This window comes from Bombina bombina, chromosome 3 (genome assembly GCF_027579735.1).
Source record: "Bombina bombina isolate aBomBom1 chromosome 3, aBomBom1.pri, whole genome shotgun sequence".
NCBI classification, from domain to species: domain Eukaryota; kingdom Metazoa; phylum Chordata; class Amphibia; order Anura; family Bombinatoridae; genus Bombina; species Bombina bombina.
In genome coordinates this window covers 1,272,099,069-1,272,118,978 of record NC_069501.1, presented here as the reverse complement: position 1 = coordinate 1,272,118,978, position 19,910 = coordinate 1,272,099,069, and the positions used below count along the sequence as shown (strand labels likewise).

At 43.0% G+C, this 19,910-nt stretch overlaps 1 protein-coding gene across 4 annotated transcripts in view; it reads right to left on the bottom strand.

The window, feature by feature from the left end:
* Window positions 1-5,211, bottom strand: part of STIM1 (stromal interaction molecule 1) — a 601,163-nt gene extending 595,952 nt beyond the window's left edge. For 3 of the 4 annotated variants that reach the window (XM_053708828.1, XM_053708825.1, XM_053708827.1), the window contains exons 1-2: window positions 5,121-5,211; window positions 2,346-2,764 (exon numbers count right to left, since the gene is read on the bottom strand). In XM_053708828.1, coding sequence (XP_053564803.1) covers window positions 2,346-2,454 — 109 coding nt within the window. In that variant the 5' untranslated portion in view covers window positions 2,455-2,764; window positions 5,121-5,211. Of the gene's footprint in view, window positions 1-2,345; window positions 2,765-5,033; window positions 5,053-5,120 lie in introns of those variants that run through there. The other variant, XM_053708826.1, reaches the window with a different exon arrangement.
* Between the last annotated feature and the right edge of the window lie 14,699 nt (window positions 5,212-19,910).

Genomic DNA, 19,910 nt, shown 5'->3' with positions numbered 1-19,910 from the left:
GCAGGGCTGGGGCAGTCTGGGACAGTAGGGGGCCAGACTAGCTAACAGTTTACCATTTGTACCTGTTACACCGCGCAGGGCTTGGGGCAGTCTGGGACAGTAGGGGGCAGACTAGCGAACCGTTTACCATTTGTACCTGTTGCTACACAGTGCAAGGGCTGGGCAGTCCTGGGACAGTAGGGGGCAGACTAGCTAACAGTTTACCATTATGTACCTTTTGTACACCGCGCAGGGCTGGGGCAGGTCTGGGACAGTAGCGGGCAGACTAGCTAACAGGTTTACCATTTGTACCTGTTGTTACACCGCGCAGGGCTGGGCAGTCTGGGGACAGTAGGGGCAGACTAGCTACCAGATTACCAATTTGTATCTGTTGCTTCACCGCGCAGGGCAGATCAGGGTTGTTTGACAGGTAGAATTAACGAGCTCTCCCTCAGGCTGCAGGAGAGCAGACTCTGCCAGTCAAACAGCCCTAATCTCCCCTGCACGCTGTGCAACCGGATGCAAATGCTGCTGATCTCTGTCCCTGTAAAGGGGAAGGAAACCGAGCAGACTGTCAGGTGTTGCATGAAGGGGAGAAATGCAGCTGTTAGCCCAGTACATCTCCCCTGTGGAGGGCAGGGCATTTTCTCACAACTGCGTCAAACAGGAACCAAATTCAAATCTCAGCACCAGGGCCAAATTTAAAGGGGGTAATCAAGCACTGTATTAAAGTGACATTAAACTCATAGCATAGATCAGTGATTAAGCACTGCATCCTAAAAGTAATGGTTTCAAATAATTTGATGTTGTAATTTGTTATTGCAGTTTCGGAGGATAGACAGAATATCTGCATTTCAATGATACACCCCCATGAATCTATGTTACGCATCCTCCTTTGATGTGGCCATTTAAGAACAAATATACATCAGTGAGCTTGTGATCTGAGCTAGCCAATCACTGTGTAGAGTGCAGATTCTCTAGCAGAAAGTGGAACAATTGCAATTTTCAGGAGGTAAATTTTAGCAAATTGCAGAGAAAAATTAACAGTGACTGAATATTGAAACTTTTTATCCTCAGATAAAACACATTTAAAAAGGATTATAAACATTTACACTGAGATTAAACAAATAGTTTACTGTCCCTTTAATATAATCTTGTTAGTTTTGCTTTTTTTTTTTATCATCTAGGAATTTTCTGTTGTAAAATAATAGAACTATGAAGGGCCATTGTAGAAGAAAACATAACATGCTCCAATTCATTAAAGCATGGAATTGTATCACTAGCAATCCTACAATGCCATGTATTTAATCCCTGTAAAGAGGTTAAACACATACTTAAAGAATCGCTCAGGAGCCATAGAATACAGCTGGTCCTAAATGGAGACTGAAAAGAGTGGAAGTTACACATCCTGGTCATGCGACTAAAGCTGCCGATTTTATCAGCAACAATTTCTGCAGCTCCCAAGTGGTACTTTAACTATGTATGTAATCCTTTTGCAGAGCACATAGCATTGCTGGGGCGCGCTTGATAAAGTGACATGCTAACAAATTACAGCACGTAAGGTTTTCACTATAGTGGTCCTTTAAACAACTGTACAAAAACACGAGACTGCAATGAGTATGTGGGTAACGGGGAGTAAACATTGCCCTGCAGTTGTTTCTCTTTTTAATATGATTTTTATAAAATATAAAGTAAAACACAAAACCACAGGAAAAAAAGGTTTGATTAAAGGGGCATACAATTCATAATGGCATCCCTCATAAACTAAAATTAAAACAATATAGTAAAATCAATTTATTACATTAATTCTTTGTTTTTGTGTAAAAACGTAGCTTGTTCCAAGTTCCCTAGAGGGGTCAAAAAGCAAATTATGTGACCTAAGCATGCTGCAAAATGTAAATTGCCATCTAAATATCTTATCCCCCTAGGTTGTGGTAGGGATAACTAAATCATTGGATGTGTGTGCTGCTCTAAACAATCACTGTGTAGTATATGAAGATGGTTCAGTCCCTTTGCAGCATACTTAAGTATGGCACCTGAACTCCAGCCTCATTAGACAGTTTTTAGAGTGAATGCAAGTTACTGTACAAAAACAAACAAACACAGTAATAAATATAAATTAAATGTACAGAGTATTCAGTTTTGAGTTCTATGTCGCTGATAAAGTGTATTATACAGGGTAATATTTTACCAAATTTTCAACAGAAGTTTAGTAGCTGCTAAAAACGTCCTCTAGCTCATATAATAGTAACTAGTGTAATTGTACTTAGATCCCCAGATAGTCTTATCCTACCAGATACCCAACACAAGGTCACACAGCCATGTATGGCAGCCACGGGGGGGGGGGCATGGTACCCAGATCTTACCTTCTTTTAAAGACGTCTCTGGGGGGGCTCCTGTAGGTTTGTCAGCTTGTCCCTGCTGTAAAAATGATGTGCATAAAATCCAAACAACGGTCCGGGACCATAAATCCATCTTGGGTTTGTAGCAAAAAAATATCTATATTTTATAATATATCCCTTGTCAGCTCTTCAGAAGCATCCAAATATTGTGTGTCCAAATAGCAGCAGCAAAGAAAAGTATAAAAAATATATATTTATAAAATGACTCCCTCTTCAGTCACCAGAGAGTACGCAGCAGTCCTGGGTATAAGGTATCACACTCTATGCCAGCCTCTTAGTCTGTCTCTCAGGCTACACAGCAGTTTAGCTCGTGAAACTGCTCCATGGCAGCGTCACCTCGGGGGTCTGCTGCAGATACCTCCTCATTCCAGGTGAGATCCTCGCTAGAAGAGAAAATGCATAGGGTCAGGTAACGGTGTGCGCAGCCTCATAACACAGATACAGGGGTAAGTATGGGGTGTGACCTTAATTAGCAGTTACATAACCAGATAGGGGGATAAGTACAGAAATGAAAATACATTTATCCACCAATCAGCAGGCGCTATCCAGGCGCTGAACCAAAAATGGGCCGACTCCTATGCTTACAGTCCAGCTTTTTCAAATAAATATAGCAAGAGAATGAAGAAAAAAAATAGGAGTAAATAAGAACATTGCTTTAAATTGCTGCTCTATCTGAATCATGAAATAACAAATGAGGGTTTTATGTCCCTCGGGTGGGCCAGTAACGTGCACACATTCAGAGGTAAGTGGGTCTGTGGGCTCAAGGCGTATGTGGGACCAGAAGTTCATCTGCTTCAATTCCTCACACATTCAGCTAATATCACCCTGGGAGTCCCTAGCGTCACTTTACCTATCCACTGTGCCTACACTGTTCCCCAGTTTGTCCCCAAGTGTCAACTTGCCTGCCCCCCTAATCCAATTTGTCCCCTCACACACTCACCAAGTATCATCCCCAACACCTCCCCACTTGTACTGTCCCTACACTGTCCCTCACCGTTACCATCTCACTACTTCCTTCATACATTCAGCCCATGTCACCTCACCTGTCCCCTCACACATGCACCCAGCGTCACCTCACCTGTCCCCTCACACATGCACCCAGCGTCACCTCACCTGTCCCCTCACTCATGCACCCAGCGTCACCCTCACCTGTCCCCTCACTCATGCACCCAGCGTCACCTCACCTGTCCCCTCACTCATGCACCCAGCGTCACCTCACCTGTCCCCTCACTCATGCACCCAGCGTCACCTCACCTGTCCCCTCACTCATGCACCCAGCGTCACCTCACCTGTCCCCTCACTCATGCACCCAGCGTCACCTCACCTGTCCCCTCACTCATGCACCCAGCGTCACCTCACCTGTCCCCTCACACATGCACCCAGCGTCCCCTCACTCATGCACCCAGCGTCACCTCACCTGTCCCCTCACTCATGCACCCAGCGTCACCTCACCTGTCCCCTCACACATGCACCCAGCGTCACCTCACCTGTCCCCTCACACATGCACCCAGCGTCCCCTCACCTGTCCCCTCACACATGCACCCAGTGTCCCCTCACCTGTCCCCTTACACATGTACCCAGTGTCACCTCACCTGTCCCTTCACACATGCACCCAGTGTCCCCTCACCTGTCCCCTCACACATGCACCCAGTGTCACCTCACACATGCACCCAGTGTCACCTCACCTGTCCCCTCACACATGCACCCAGTGTCACCTCACCTGTCCCCTCACACATGCACCCAGTGTCACCTCACCTGTCCCCTCACACATGCACCCAGTGTCACCTCACCTGTCCCCTCACACATGCACCCAGTGTCACCTCACCTGTCCCCTCACTCATGCACCCAGTGTCACCTCACCTGTCCCCTCACACATGCACCCAGTGTCACCTCACCTGTCCCCTCACACATGCACCCAGTGTCCCCTCATCTGTCCCCTTACACATGCACCCAGTGTCACCTCACCTGTCCCTTCACACATGCACCCAGTGTCACCTCACCTGTCCCTTCACACATGCACCCAGTGTCACCTAACCTGCCCCTTACACACGCACCCAGTGTCACCTCACCTGTCCCCTCACACATGCACCCAGTGTCACCTCACCTGTCCCCTCACACATGCACCCAGTGTCACCTAACCTGCCCCTTACACACGCACCCAGTGTCCCCTCAGCTGTCACCCTCACACATGCACTCAGTGTCCCCTCAGCTGTCCCCTCACACATGCACCCAGTGTCACCTCACCTGCCCCTTACACACGCACCCAGTGTCCCCTCAGCTGTCACCCTCACACATGCACTCAGTGTCCCCTCAGCTGTCCCCTCACACATGCACCCAGTGTCACCTCACCTGTCCCCTCACACATGCACCCAGTGTCACCTCACCTGCCCCTTACACACGCACCCAGTGTCCCCTCAGCTGTCACCCTCACACATGCACTCAGTGTCCCCTCAGCTGTCCCCTCACACATGCACCCAGTGTCACCTCACCTGCCCCTTACACATGCACCAAGTGTCCATACACTTGTCACTCATATGTCCCTCTGCTGTCATGCTATTTGTCCCTCTCACAGTGATCCAGCGTCAGCCTCTCTCCCCGGCTGTGTCACCCAGTGTTAGTCAGATCCTAGAGCCCTGCGTGTCTGTGACTCACTGCCTCTCCCGTAGCCGGGGTTAGTCACACAGTACATCAGCCGTAGCCCGGTGTCAGTCACGCGCCCGGTAGCGCGCTTATACTCACCCGGCTCCGTGTTCCCCGACCGCTGTTGCTTCTCAATCTCTTGCAGTGCAGGCTCCCTCACCGGCTCCTCCCCCACCAGCCAGCATGTGACGTCACTCGGAGAAGACAAAAGGAGGGGCTAAAAAAAAAACTAGATCTGGGGTCACGTGATGTTTAGGCGCGCCTACCTGAGGTAAGAGGCACGTCATTAGTGAGTTTGGACTGACGTTTTGTTCTGACGTCATCATCCCTTCATATTTATATACAGTATATATAGTATTGTATATGACTTCAGTTTTATAAACGTGTATGGTGTTTGTCTAAGTTTAACCCCTTCTATGTCACATGGTAATGGGACCTGTCTATTGGTTAACCCCTTGTATATGGGACCTGTCTATTGGTTAACCCCTTGTATATAAAAGGTGAATGGACCTGTCTATTGGTTAACCCCTTGTATATGGGACCTGTCTATTGGTTAACCCCTTGTATATAAAAGGTGAATGGACCTGTCTATTGGTTAACCCCTTGTATATAAAAGGTGAATGGACCTGTCTATTGGTTAACCCCTTGTATATAAAAGGTGAATGGACCTGTCTATTGGTTAACCCCTTGTATATGGGACCTGTCTATTGGTTAACCCCTTGTATATAAAAGGTGAATGGACCTGTCTATTGGTTAACCCCTTGTATATGGGACCTGTCTATTGGTTAACCCCTTGTATATAATAAGGGAATGGGACCTGTCTATTGGTTAACCCCTTGTATGTAATAGGTGAATGGGACCTGTCTGTGGGTTAACCCCTTGTATGTAATAGGTGAATGGGACCTGTCTGTGGGTTAACCCCTTGTATGTAATAGGTGAATGGGACCTGTCTGTGGGTTAACCCCTTGTATGTAATAGGTGAATGGGACCTCTCTATGGGTTAACCCCTTGTATGTAATAGGTGAATGGGACCTGTCTATTGGTTAACCCCTTGTATGTAATAAGGGAATGGGACCTCTCTATGGGTTAACCCCTTGTATGTAATAGGTGAATGGGACCTCTCTATGGGTTAACCCCTTGTATGTAATAGGTGAATGGGACCTGTCTGTGGGTTAACCCCTTGTATGTAATAGGAGAATGGGTCCTGTCTATTGGTTAACCCCTTGTATGTAATAGGTGAATGGGACCTGTCTATTGGTTAACCCCTTGTATGTAATAGGTGAATGGGACCTGTCTGTGGGTTAACCCCTTGTATGTAATAGGTGAATGGGACCTGTCTATTGGTTAACCCCTTGTATGTAATAGGTGAATGGGACCTGTCTGTGGGTTAACCCCTTGTATGTAATAGGTGAATGGGACCTGTCTGTGGGTTAACCCCTTGTATGTAATAGGTGAATGGGACCTGTCTGTGGGTTAACCCCTTGTATGTAATAGGTGAATTGGACCTGTCTATTGGTTAACCCCTTGTATGTAATAGGTGAATGGGACCTGTCTGTGGGTTAACCCCTTGTATGTAATAGGTGAATGGGACCTGTCTGTGGGTTAACCCCTTGTATGTAATAGGTGAATGGGACCTGTCTGTGGGTTAACCCCTTGTATGTAATAGGTGAATGGGACCTGTCTGTGGGTTAACCCCCTTGTATGTAATAGGTGAATGGGACCTGTCTGTGGGTTAACCCCTTGTATGTAATAGGTGAATAGGGACCTGTCTGTGGGTTAACCCCTTGTATGTAATAGGGAAATGGGACCTGTCTGTGGGTTAACCCCTTGTATGTAATAGGTGAATGGGACCTGTCTGTGGGTTAACCCCTTGTATGTAATAGGTGAATGGGACCTGTCTGTGGGTTAACCCCTTGTATGTAATATGGAATTGGGACCTGTCTATTGGTTAACCCCTTGTATGTAATAGGGAAATGGGACCTGTCTATTGGTTAACCCCTTGTATGTAATAGGGAAATGGGACCTGTCTATTGGTTAACCCCTTCTATGTAATAGGGAATTGGGACCTGTCTATTGGTTAACCCCTTGTATGTAATAGGGAAATGGGACCTGTCTATTGGTTAACCCCTTGTATATAATAGATGAATGGGACCTCTCTATGGGTTAACCCCTTGTATGTAATAAGTGAATGGAACCTGTCTGTGGGTTAACCCCTTGTATGTAATAAGTGAATGGGACCTGTCTGTGGGTTAACCCCTTGTATGTAATAGGTGAATGTGACCTGTCTGTGGGTTAACCCCTTGTATGTAATAGGTGAATGGGACCTGTCTGTGGGTTAACCCCTTGTATGTAATAGGTGAATGGGACCTGTCTATTGGTTAACCCCTTGTATGTAATAGGGAAATGGGACCTGTCTATTGGTTAACCCCTTGTATGTAATAGGTGAATGGGACGTATCTATTGGTTAACCCCTTGTATGTAATAGGTGAATGGGACCTGTCTATTGGTTAACCCCTTTTATGTAAAAGGTGAATGGGACCTCTCTATGGGTTAACCCCTTGTATGTAATAGGTGAATGGGACCTGTCTATGGGTTAACCCCCTTGTATGCAATAGGTGAATGGGACCTGTCTATTGGATAACCTCTTGTATCTAATAGGTGAATGGGACCTGTCTGTGGGTTAACCCCTTGTATGTAATAGGTGAATGGTACCCGTCTATTGGTTAACCCCTTGTATGTAATAGGTGAATGGGACCTGTCTATTGGTTAGCCCCTCTATGTAATAGGTGGATGGGACCTGTCTATTGGTTAACCCCTTATATGTAATAGATTAATGGTGCCTGTCTATTGGTTAACCCCTGTATGTAATAGGAGAATGGGACCTCTCTATGGGTTAACCCCTTGTATGTAATAGATGAATGGTACCCGTCTATTAGTTAACCCCTTGTATTTAATAGGTGAATGGGACCTGTCTGTGGGTTAACCCCTTGTATGTAATAGGTGAATGGGACCAGTCTATTGGTTAACCCCTTGTATGTAATAGGTGAATGAGACCTCTCTATGGGTTAACCCCTTGTATGTAATAGATGAATGGGACCTGTCTATGGGTTAACCCCTTGTATGCAATAGGTGAATGGGACCTGTCTATTGGTTAACCCCTTGTATGTAATAAGTGAATGGGACCTGTCTGTGGGTTAACCCCTTGTATGTAATAGGTGAATGGGAGCTGTCTGTGGGTTAACCCCTTGTATGTAATAGGTGAATGGGACCTGTCTGAGTTAACCCTTTGTTTGTAATAAGTGAATGGGACCTGTCTGTGGGTTAACCCCTTGTATGTAAAAGATGAATGGTACCCATCTATTTGTTAACCCCTTGTATGTAATAGGTGAATGGGACCTGTCTGTGGGTTAACCCCTTGTATGTAATAGGTGAATGGGAGCTGTCTGTGGGTTAACCCCTTGTATGTAATAGGTGAATGGGACCTGTCTGAGTTAACCCTTTGTTTGTAATAAGTGAATGGGACCTGTCTGTGGGTTAACCCCTTGTATGTAAAAGATGAATGGTACCCATCTATTTGTTAACCCCTTGTATGTAATAGGTGAATGGGACCTGTCTATTGGTTAACCCCTTGTATGTAATAGGTGAATCGACCTCTCTATGGGTTAACCCCTTGTATGTAATAGGTGAATGGGACCTGTCTATGGGTTAATCCCTTGTATTCAGTAGGTGAATGGAACCTGTCTATTGGTTAACCCCTTGTATCTAATAGGTGAATGGGACCTGTCTGTTGGTTAACCCCTTGTATGTAATAAGTGAATGGAACCTGTCTGTGGGTTAACCCCTTGTATGTAATAGGTGAATGGGACCTGTCTGTGGGGTTAACCCCTTGTATGTAATAGGTGAGTGTGACCTGTCTGTTGGTTAACCCCTTGTATGTTATAGGTGAATGGGACCTGTCTGTGAGTTAACCCTTTGTATGTAATAGGTGAATGTGACCTGTCTGTGGGTTAACCCCTTGTATGTAATAGGTGAATAGGACATGTCTATTGGTCAACCCCTTGTATGCAATAGGTGAATGGGACCTGTCTATTGGTTAACCCCTTGTATATAATAGGGGAATGGGACCTGTCTGTGGGTTAACCCCTTGTATGTAATAGGTGAATGGGACCTGTCTGTGGGTTAACCCCTTGTATGTAATAGGTGAATGGGACCTGTCTATTGGTTAACCCCTTGTATGTAATAGGGAAATGGGACCTGTCTATTGGTTAACCCCTTGTACATAATAAAGGAATGGGACCTGTCTGTGGGTTAACCCCTTGTATGTAATAGGTGAATGGGACCTGTCTATTGGTTAACCCCTTGTATGTAATAGGTGAATGGGACCTCTCTATGGGTTAACCCCTTGTATGTAATAGGTGAATGGGACCTGTCTATGGGTTAACCCCTTGTATGCAATAGGTGAATGGGACCTGTCTATTGGTTAACCCCTTGTATGTAATAGGTGAATGGGACCTGTCTGTGGGTTAACCCCTTGTATGTAATAGGTGAATGGTACCCGTCTATTGGTTAACCCCTTGTATGTAATAGGTGAATAGGACCTGTCTATTGGTTAGCCCCTGTATGTAATAGGTGAATGGGACCTGTCTATTGGTTAACCCCTTATATGTAATAGATGAATGGTACCTGTCTATTGGTTAACCCCTGTATGTAATAGATGAATGGTACCCGTCTATTAGTTAACCCCTTGTATGTAATAGGTGAATGGGACCTCTCTATGGGTTAACCCCTTGTATGTAATAGATGAATGGGACCTGTCTATGGGTTAACCCCTTGTATGCAATAGGTGAATGGGACCTGTCTATTGGTTAACCCCTTGTATGTGATAAGTGAATGGGACCTGTCTGTGGGTTAAGCCCTTGTATGTAATAGGTGAATGAGAGCTGTCTGGGGGTTAACCCCTTGTATGTAATAGGTTAATATGACCAGTCTATTGGTTAACCCCTTGTATGTAATAGGTGAATGGGACCTCTCTATGGGTTAACCCCTTGTATGTAATAGGTGAATGGGACCTGTCTATTGGTTAACCCCTTGTATGTAATAAGTGAATGGGGACCTGTCTGTGGGTTAACCCCTTGTATGTAATAGGTGAATGGGAGCTGTCTGTGGGTTAACCCCTTGTATGTAATAGGTGAATGGGACCTGTCTGTGGGTTAACCCCTTGTATGTAATAGGTGAATGGGACCTGTCTGTGGGGTTAACCCCTTGTATGTAATAGGTGAATGGGACCTGTCCTATTGGTTAACCCCTTGTATGTAATAGGGAAATGGGACCTGTCTATTGGATAACCCCTTGTATGTAATAGGTGAATGGGACCTATCTATTGGTTAACCCCTTGAATGTAATAGGGAAATGGGACCTGTCTGTGGGTTAACCCCTTGTATGCAATAGGTGAATGGAACCTGTCTATTGGTTAACCCCTGGAACCTGTCTGTGGGTTAACCCCTTGTATGTAATAGGTGAATGTGACCTGTCTGTTGGTTAACCCCTTGTATGTTATAGGTGAATGGGACCTGTCTGTGAGTTAACCCTTTGTATGTAATAGGTGAATGGGACCTGTCTGTGGGTTAACCCCTTGTATGTTATAGGTGAATGGGACCTGTCTATTGGTTAACCCCTTGTATGTAATAGGTGAATGGGACCTGTCTGTGGGTTAACCCCTTGTATGTTATAGGTGAATGGAACCTGTCTATTGGTTAACCCCTTGTATGTAATAGGTTAATGGGACCTGTCTATTGGTTAACCCCTTGTATGTAATAGGTAAAAGGGACCTGTCTATTGGTTAACCCCTTGTATGTAATAGGTGAATGGGACCTGTCTGTGGGTTAACCCCTTTTATGTAATAGGTGAATGGGACCTGTCTATTGGTTAACCCCTTGTATGTAATAGGTGAATGGGACCTATCTGTGGGTTAACCCCTTGTATGTAATAGGTGAATGAGACCTGTCTATTGGTTAACCCCTTGTATGTAATAGGTGAATAGGACCTGTCTATTGGTTAGCCCCTGTATGTAATAGGTGGATGGGACCTGTCTATTGGTTAACCCCTTATATGTAATAGATGAATGGTACCTGTCTATTGGTTAACCCCTGTATGTAATAGATGAATGGTACCCGTTTAACCTCTTGTATGTAATAGGGAAATTAGACCTGTTTATGGTTTTAACTCCTTGTATGCAATAGGGAAATAGTACCTGTTTATGGGTTAACCCTTTGTATATAATAGGTGAATAGGATCTGTCTATTGGTTAACCCATAGTATATAATAGGGGGGATGGGACCAGTCTATTGGTTAACCCCTTGTATGTCATAGGTGAATGGGACCTATTGGTTAACCCCTTGTATATAATAAGGGAATGGGACCTGTCTATTGTTTAACCCCTTGTATGTAATAGGGAAATGAGACCTATTTATGCGTTAACCCCTTGTATGCAATAGATAAATAGTACCTGTTTATGGGTTAACCCCTTGTATGTAAAAGGGAAATGGGACCTGTCTATTGCTTAACCCTGTGTATGTCATAAGGTAATGGACCTGTCTATGTGTTAACCCCTTGTATGTAAAATGTGAATGGGACCCTTCTATTGGTTAACCTCTTGTATGTCACAGGTGAATGGGACCTGTCTATTGGTTAACCCCTTGTATGTAATAGGTGAATGGGACCTGTCTATTGGTTAACCCCTTGTATGTAATAAGTGAATGGGACCTGTCTATTGGTTAACCACTTGTATGTCATAGTGAAATGGGACCTGTCGGTGGGTTAACCCATTGTATGCCATAGAAAAATGGGACCTGTTTATAGGTTAACCCCTTGTATGTAATAGGTGAATGTGACCTGTCTATTGGTTAACCCCTTGTATGTAATAGGTGAATGTGACCTGTCTATTTTTTAACCCCTTGTATGTCATAGGTGAATGGGACCTGTCTATTGGTTAACCCCTTGTATGTTATAGGTGAATGGGACCTGTCTATTGGTTAACCCCTTGTATGTAATAGGGAAATGAGACCTGATTATGGGTTAACCCCTTGTATGCAATAAGGGAATGGGACCTGTCTATTGGTTAACCCCTTGTTTGTAATAGGTCAATGGGACCTGTTTTATTGGTTAACCCCTTGTATGTCATAGGGGAATGTGACCAGTCTATGGGTTAACCCTGTGTATGTGATGGGTGAATGGGACCTGTCTATTGGTTAATCCCTTGTTTTTTAATAGGTGAATGGTACCTGTCTATTGGTTAACCCCTTGTATGTAATAGGTGAATGGGACCTGTCTATTGGTTAACTCCTTGTATGTAATAGTGAAATGGGACCTGTCTATGGGTTACCCTCTTATGTTTTATAGGGAAATGGTATCTGTCTATTGGTTAACCCTGTGTATGTCATAAGGGAATGGACCTGTCTATGGGTTAACCCCTTGTATGTAAAAGGTGAATGGGACCTGTCTATTGGTTAACCCCTTGTATGTAATAGGTGAATAGGACATGTCTATTGGTTAACCCCTTGTAGGTAATAGGTGAATGGGACCTTTCTATTGGTTAACCCCTTTTATGTAATAGGAGAATGGGACCTGCCTATGGGTTAACCCCTTGTATGCAATAGTGAAATTGGACCTGTTTATGGATTAACCCATTGTATGTCATAGTGAAATGGGACCTGTCTGTGGGTTAACCCATTGTATGTCATAGGAAAATGGGACCTGTCTATGGATTAACCCCTTGTATGTTATAGGGAAATGGTATCTGTCTATTGGTTAACCCTGTGTATGTCATAAGGGAATGGACCTGTCTATTGGTTAACCAGTTATATGTAATAGATGAATGGTACCCGTCTATTGGTTAACCCCTTGTATGTAATAGGAGAATGGGTCCTGTCTATTGGTTAACCCCTTGTATGTAATAGGTGAATGGGACCTGTCTATTGGTTAACCCCTTGTATGTAATAGGAGAATGGGACCTGTCTATGGGTTAACCCCTTGTATGTAATAGGTGAATGGGACCTTTCTATTGGTTAACCCATAGTATATAATAGGGGGATGGGGCCTGTCTATTGGTTAACCCCTTGTATGTAATAGGGAAATGAGACCTGTTTATGGGTTAACCCCTTGTATGTAATAGGTAAATGGGACCTGTTTATTGGTTAACCCCTTGTATGTCATAGGAGATTGTGACCAGTCTATGGGTTAACCCCTTGTATGTGATGGGTGAATGGGACCTGTCTATTGGTTAACCCCTTGTACGTGATGGGTGAATGGGACCTGTCTATTGGTTAACCCCTTGTATGTGATGGGTGAATGGGACCTGTCTATTGGTTATCCCCTTGTATGCAATAGGGAAATGGGACCTGTTTATGGGTTAACCCCTTGTATGTGATAGGGGAATGGGACCTGTCTATTGGTTAACCGCTTGCATGTAATAGGTAAATGGGACCTGTTTATTGGTTAACCCCTTGTATGTCATAGGGGAATGGGACCTGCCTATTGGTTAGCCCCTTGTATGTCATACAGGAATGGGACCTGTCTATTGGTTAACCCCTTGTATGTCATAGGGGAATGGGACCTCTCTATTGGTTAACCTCTTGTATGTCACAGGTGAATGGGACCTGTCTATTGGTTAACCCCTTGTATGTAATAGGGAAATGATACCTGTTTATGGGTTAACCCCTTGTATGTAATAGGGAAATGAGATCTGTTTATGGGTTAACCCCTTGTATGTAATAGGGAATTGGGACCTGTCTATTGGTTAACCCCTTGTATGTAATAGGGAAATAAGACCTGTTTATGGGTTAACCCCTTGTATGTAATAGGGAAATGGGACCTGTCTTTTGGTTAACCTCTTGTATGTCATAGGTGAATGGGACCTGTCTTTTGGTTAATTCTTGTGTGTATTATGGAATGGTTAACTTTGTGTATGTCATAGGGGGATGGGGCCTGTCTATTGGTTAACCCCATGTATGTCATAAGGGAATGGACCTGTCTATGGGTTAACCCCTAGTATGTAAAAGGTGAATGGGACCTGTCTATTGGTTTACTCTTCACTTAAATCCTCTGCTGTAATGTACTTAGCATTAGATGACCTATCTACTGAAAGGCTGGTAAGCAGTGGAGTGGGTGCCTGTCAGGTAAGGCTGTTTCAACACTCACATAGCCCGCAGGCTATTAGCAAGTACATCATGTTACATTATAGCCAGGGGGCTTATTTTTTTACCACACATTACAATATTCACTATAGACTGTAACCGGTTTTATTGTCTATTGGTACTTGGAGAATTAATTGGCAGTAACGGTCTCTTTATTGAATACTAACAACATGCTTCTGCAGAAATATCCTCCAAAACATATTACAGCTCATTCTACTGGATCTGTTTCTACTTTTCGGCTTTTAAAAATGAGGCTTCGGTTGAGTAAATTTGAAAGGCAGCAACACGATCATCCTTACATAATTATTGGGGGGCACTTCCCAGGGGCCACCCGTGCTTGTGTGTGAGTTTATGACCAGTGGCTGAGTTTTATGAGGGCGCTGGGGGTGCTGTGAACGTCAAAACTTAAGTAATTACGGTCAGGAGGTCTGTGGGCGAGGACAAATTAAATATAAGTAATCCTGTACAGGGAGGTGGTGGGAAAACCGAGTGATGATCCCAGTTGGGGGGCACATGGGGGGGGCAGCAATTATGTTGGGGAGGCAGTGCCCCCCACTGGGCCCCCACTGACAATGCAACTGCACACCCTTGTGTTGTTGCTGCAGAAGTGAAAACCTTACCACTTATACGCAGAACAATGACAGGCACGTGTGACATTGCAATAGGAATTTCATACCTCCCAGCAGGACACTTTCCTGGTCCAAGAGTTATTTTGTGAGTGGAGCTGGTACCAGAGGGTAGGTTAATGTGGACAGGCTCTAGCTGGACTTGGGGGAATCTGGGGGAGTCGGGTTATTTGCCCAAGAGGGGAAGTGGTGAGAAAGACAGCAGAGCTTCTAGCCGTAACACTCCGGCAAAATGTGGGACAGAGCTCTGGAATTTGCTTTTGGCTTCCCCAGGAAGTGTCAAATTTTACACAAAAACAGGTGTTTAATTGTCCCTTTAAGTAACTATACATAAGAGTCTGACATAGATGTGAGGCAATTAGCTTAGCAAATGTATATTTGTGTATAAATGAACAAGTTGCTTGAGATTAAATGAAAATATGGGGAGGGTTAAGCTTAACACGTGACAATATTTTCATGCAGTTATAGAACAGAATGAGGAAGTAAATCAACTGGGTGAAAAACAAAAGCCGATAACTCTTTACACCAGCTGAATGGTTTAACACTTTACATCTCTAATTTATGACAAGCTCTAATCCATTAGACCATTAGATTTTAACACTAGCAATGCTGTTGTTTAACCCCCACAAATGAGTTCATTATAGATAAAAGTCCTGTTTGGAACCCGCAGAGTACTGCTGGTCATGAGCATAGCACTACTGATAGTATCAGCGGCATGTGCCGCAGGTCCCGAGTGAGACTTTAAGTAAGTGTAATTTTAACACTATAATGACCCTTTAACACCACCAATGGTAACATCCGCTTACAGATCCTGAGCAAGATATAGATGTAACGTAATCTAGTGCAGCTGTGTATTGTGGCCCCTGAGTATACCTATGCAGGGGTTAAACATGCAGTAACTAATGAGAATTCAGATGATAATAAAATGTTGTAACAAATAAATACATTTTGTTATAACTTTATATCTGTGGCTGCTAACCATAGGAGGAACTATGACGATCAGTTTGTCTCTTTTAATGTAAATAAATGATTTCCCAACTAAACCACACTCTGCAATACAACAAAGCCAGCAGTTGCTTCATGTCCCTTTAATCTGGCTTCATGTCCCTTTAAGACGGCTCTCCTACAAGCTTGTTTCCTTTTGTGTAAGCAGTAAATCTGGTATTTCCAGTATAACGTTTATTATGTTACAAACCACAGTACAGAGTAAAATCTACTTTTGTGCAGATCTGAGATCTGAGTCCCCTGAAACTTTAGTGACCTAGAAAGAAAAGCAAACGAGAAATTAGTCTGACACTGCGCTGAGTAATTCCATTTAAGGCTTTTTCCTTGGGCCCCTGGGGTACCTCTGACACTGCTCATTCTCACAAAGGATCTGGAGTATGAAAAATGCATTTAAGAGAATTATCACATAAAAAAAATGTTCCTTCGATTTACTTGTGCATTCAGCTGTGTACCTGCAAAAGGAAGTCTGCATCACAGAAGTGTTACATTAAACAGGAAGCTGTGCAACACACAAGTTACTGCAGGTACCCCAGGCCGACGATGAAACCACAGCCAAGTGGCGCACTATTGTTAGCGCGGGTCACGTTAAGCAATATTGCGCCTGTGCTAACTTGCACACGTATTACAAGTAAACGCGTTCAATCTATGCATAGGAAAAAATGAACTTACAGATGTATATTTATATATATATATATATATATATATATATATAGTTATATGAGGAATTGAGGGCCCTATTCCTGTGGGAACTTACAATCTAGATGGGTAGGAGGTTGAGAAACATGAGCTACTAGTCCACTAAATGTTGGACCGCCATGGGTGCTAAATTCGCCCCAACCTCTTCATGGGCTGGTGGGAGAGGATCCACGTCTTTGGAGATAGAAATCCATACAGGCATAATATACGATCATACAAAAGATATATTGATGATCTTCTTTTTGTATGGTCAGGAACTCAACAGGATATGGAGGAATTCATTATCTATCTAAATAGTAACCACTTGAACCTTCAGTTCACATATACCTTTGATACATTTAAGATTCCTTATTTGGATTTATATCTAATAGGAGACCCTACAAATTCAAGAGTAACAACTACACTATACAGAAAACCTATCATGTCTAACTCAATTCTTCATGCAAGGTCTTGTCATCCCAAGCATACTGGCTTTGGGGTGGCCAAAGGACAATTTATTAGGCTCAGAAGAAATTGTTCATCAGATGTTGATTTTATGAAAGAATCAGACATTCTGAAGAAACAACTTTAAGAAAGAGGCTACTCTCACAAGGTGATCAACAGAGCCTTTCTATAAGTTAATAGACTAGATAGAAGAACCATGTTACAGCACAAGAGAGATCATACTAATTTGAAGTTTGATGGTCTTAAACCAAATTTCATTACTACATATACCCCTCAGTTTGCAGAAATCTGCGGGATTATTAGTAAACATCTCCCGGTTTTAACAGGAGAAGATAGTCTTAGAAATTTGACTGCAGATGGTTTCAACTATATCTCTAGAAAGGGTCGTACACTGGGCAATATCTTAGCACCTAGTATGTTAAGCAAAACTTCTGCAACAGGCAATAGTTGGCTTCTAATAAAAGGGCATTTTAAATGTCATTTTTCAAGCTGCATTGCATGTAGTCATACTAATGTCACTAACAGATTCCAATCCGGAATTACACAGAGGGTCTTTCTTTCTTCTAGTTGTACTAATTGTCGCACTAAATATATGATTTACCTAGTAGAATGTATTGACTGCAACAAGCAGTACGTTGGGTGCACCTCACGAGAGGCACGCTCACGTATTAGGGAACATCTGTATAATATTGATAAAGAAATTGATGTGTCAGATCTGGTACATCATTTCATAGTAGAGCACAATAAATCTGTTGCTAGCTTTAAATGGCAGGTAATTGAAAGCATACCCCATAACCCTAGGGGAGGTGATAAAATGTCCAAACTCTTCCACAGGGAAGCTTTCTGGATATTTACCTTGCAAACCAGACGCCCCAAAGGCTTCAATGCAGTTGAGGATATTATTAATCATTGGCAACTTAGATAAATTTAAAGATACATATACATTATTATAAGTAGTGTTGTCCTAGGGACTGAATATTTGTTTAGTTAGATTCTAACTAACATAGCTTATATGGAAGCTTTTATTCTTACTTTGTTTATTTATTTGTCAACGCAATTAGGATGACTTATTCCTAGTTTCCCTGCCCTATCTCTGTCTTTGGCCTTATCCACTAACCTGGAAATATGTTTAGCATCTATTATCACTGCACAATTATTAGTAAACTCAGATTGCTTGTTTACATTATCTAGACATAGGATGTTTCTTACATGTAATATACTCCAGATAATTACTTTGTATATTGTTGACTGATTATTGTGTCCTATTTCTAAGTTATGACTCGCTATCACCCTCAGCTGTTTACCCTTAGTATCCACTTATGTGGCTATTTAAGGGTGAAAACCAGATATCCCTTTATGGTCTATGATTAAGGCTTGTATCCAGCCGAAACGCGTAAGACCGACTGGGAGCTAAGGGTCATAGCGTCTTTCTCTACATATTTTTTTACCCCTTTCTTTTCTGTGTTTTTTTACCAATAAACTTATGCACTTTTTTTGAGCTCGCTGAATTTGTCTTTTGTTGCTTGCTATATATCTATACCTGTATATATTCATCTAGATCTATAGGTATAGATATATATTTAAAAAAATTATATATATATATTATTATTTTTCTATTATTATACTTTATTTATGAAGCTCCAAAATATTCTGCAGCGCTGTCCATGGATACAATTCATTTAAGTAAAACAATACAAGACTTGTAAGAGACAGGACAAAATTTGGCAAACACATACAGGAGGGATTGAGGGCCCTATTCCCGTGGGAGCTTACAATCTACATGGGTAGGAGGTTGAGAAACAGGAGGTGAGGATTGCAAGAGTGAGAAAGAAGTTAATACAGAGTTAGATGAGGGAAATGTTAGGAAAGTGGAATTAATTTATTACTGAGTTGGGTAGTAGGCTGCTTCTCTGAACAAAAAAGTATTCAGGCAGCATTTAAAGGGATAGTAAACCCCAAGATTTTCTTTTATGATTCAGATAGAACATACCATTTTAAAACAACTTTCCAATTTAATTCTATTGTCACATTTTTTTCATTCTCTTGTTATCCAGAAGTAAATGTAAACGTGTCTTGAAATGACATGGTCTATCTGAATTATACAACTTTAATTTTGACTTTCCTATCCCTTTAAAAGAATAAAGTTTAGGGCAAAGCCTGACAGCACGATGGAGAGTGTTCCAGAGGGTAAGTGCTGCAGGACTTCTGTGGTAGAGGTGATAGTTGAAGATGCAAGGAGCAGGTCATTGTTAGATCTTAGTGGGTGGGCTGGAGTAAACTTGTCGAGTAGAGGATAGGTAGTGGGGAGCGGTGTTGGTGAGAGCTTTGTATGTAAGGGTGAGGATTTGAATTTAATTCTGTTGTGAATGGGGAGCCAATAAAGGGACTCACAGAGAGGTGCAGCAGATACAGAGCGATGGGAAAGGTGGATTAGCCTGGCAGAGGCATTTAGGATGGATTGAAGGGGGAGAGGCGGGAAAGAGGAAGGCCAGTAAGGAGGTTATTGCAGTAGTCAAGTCGGGAATAACAAAGGAGTGGATTATTTGCTTTGTGGTGTTAGCACTCAAAAAAGGGCAAATCTTGGAAATATTGTGTAGGTGGTTGCGGCAGGATAAAGAAAGCGATTAGATGTGGGGCATGAAGGATAGATTTGAATCAAGTGAGGCAGTGGACTTGGGGCAATGGGGAGATTTTGATGCTGTTGACAGGGATAGAAAAGTCAGAAGTCAGCATAGAGCTAGAGGAGGGGGTTTAGAAGAAGCTCAGTCTTAGACATGTTAATCTTTAGGTAGTGAGAGGCCATCCAGGAAGAACATTGGGATTTAAAGTATTCATAACTATTTTGGGGTTTAGCACACATGAATGCATGTTCTCTAAACCTGACATGAGTTATATTAAGGTGCATAATGTATATATTTATATATTTG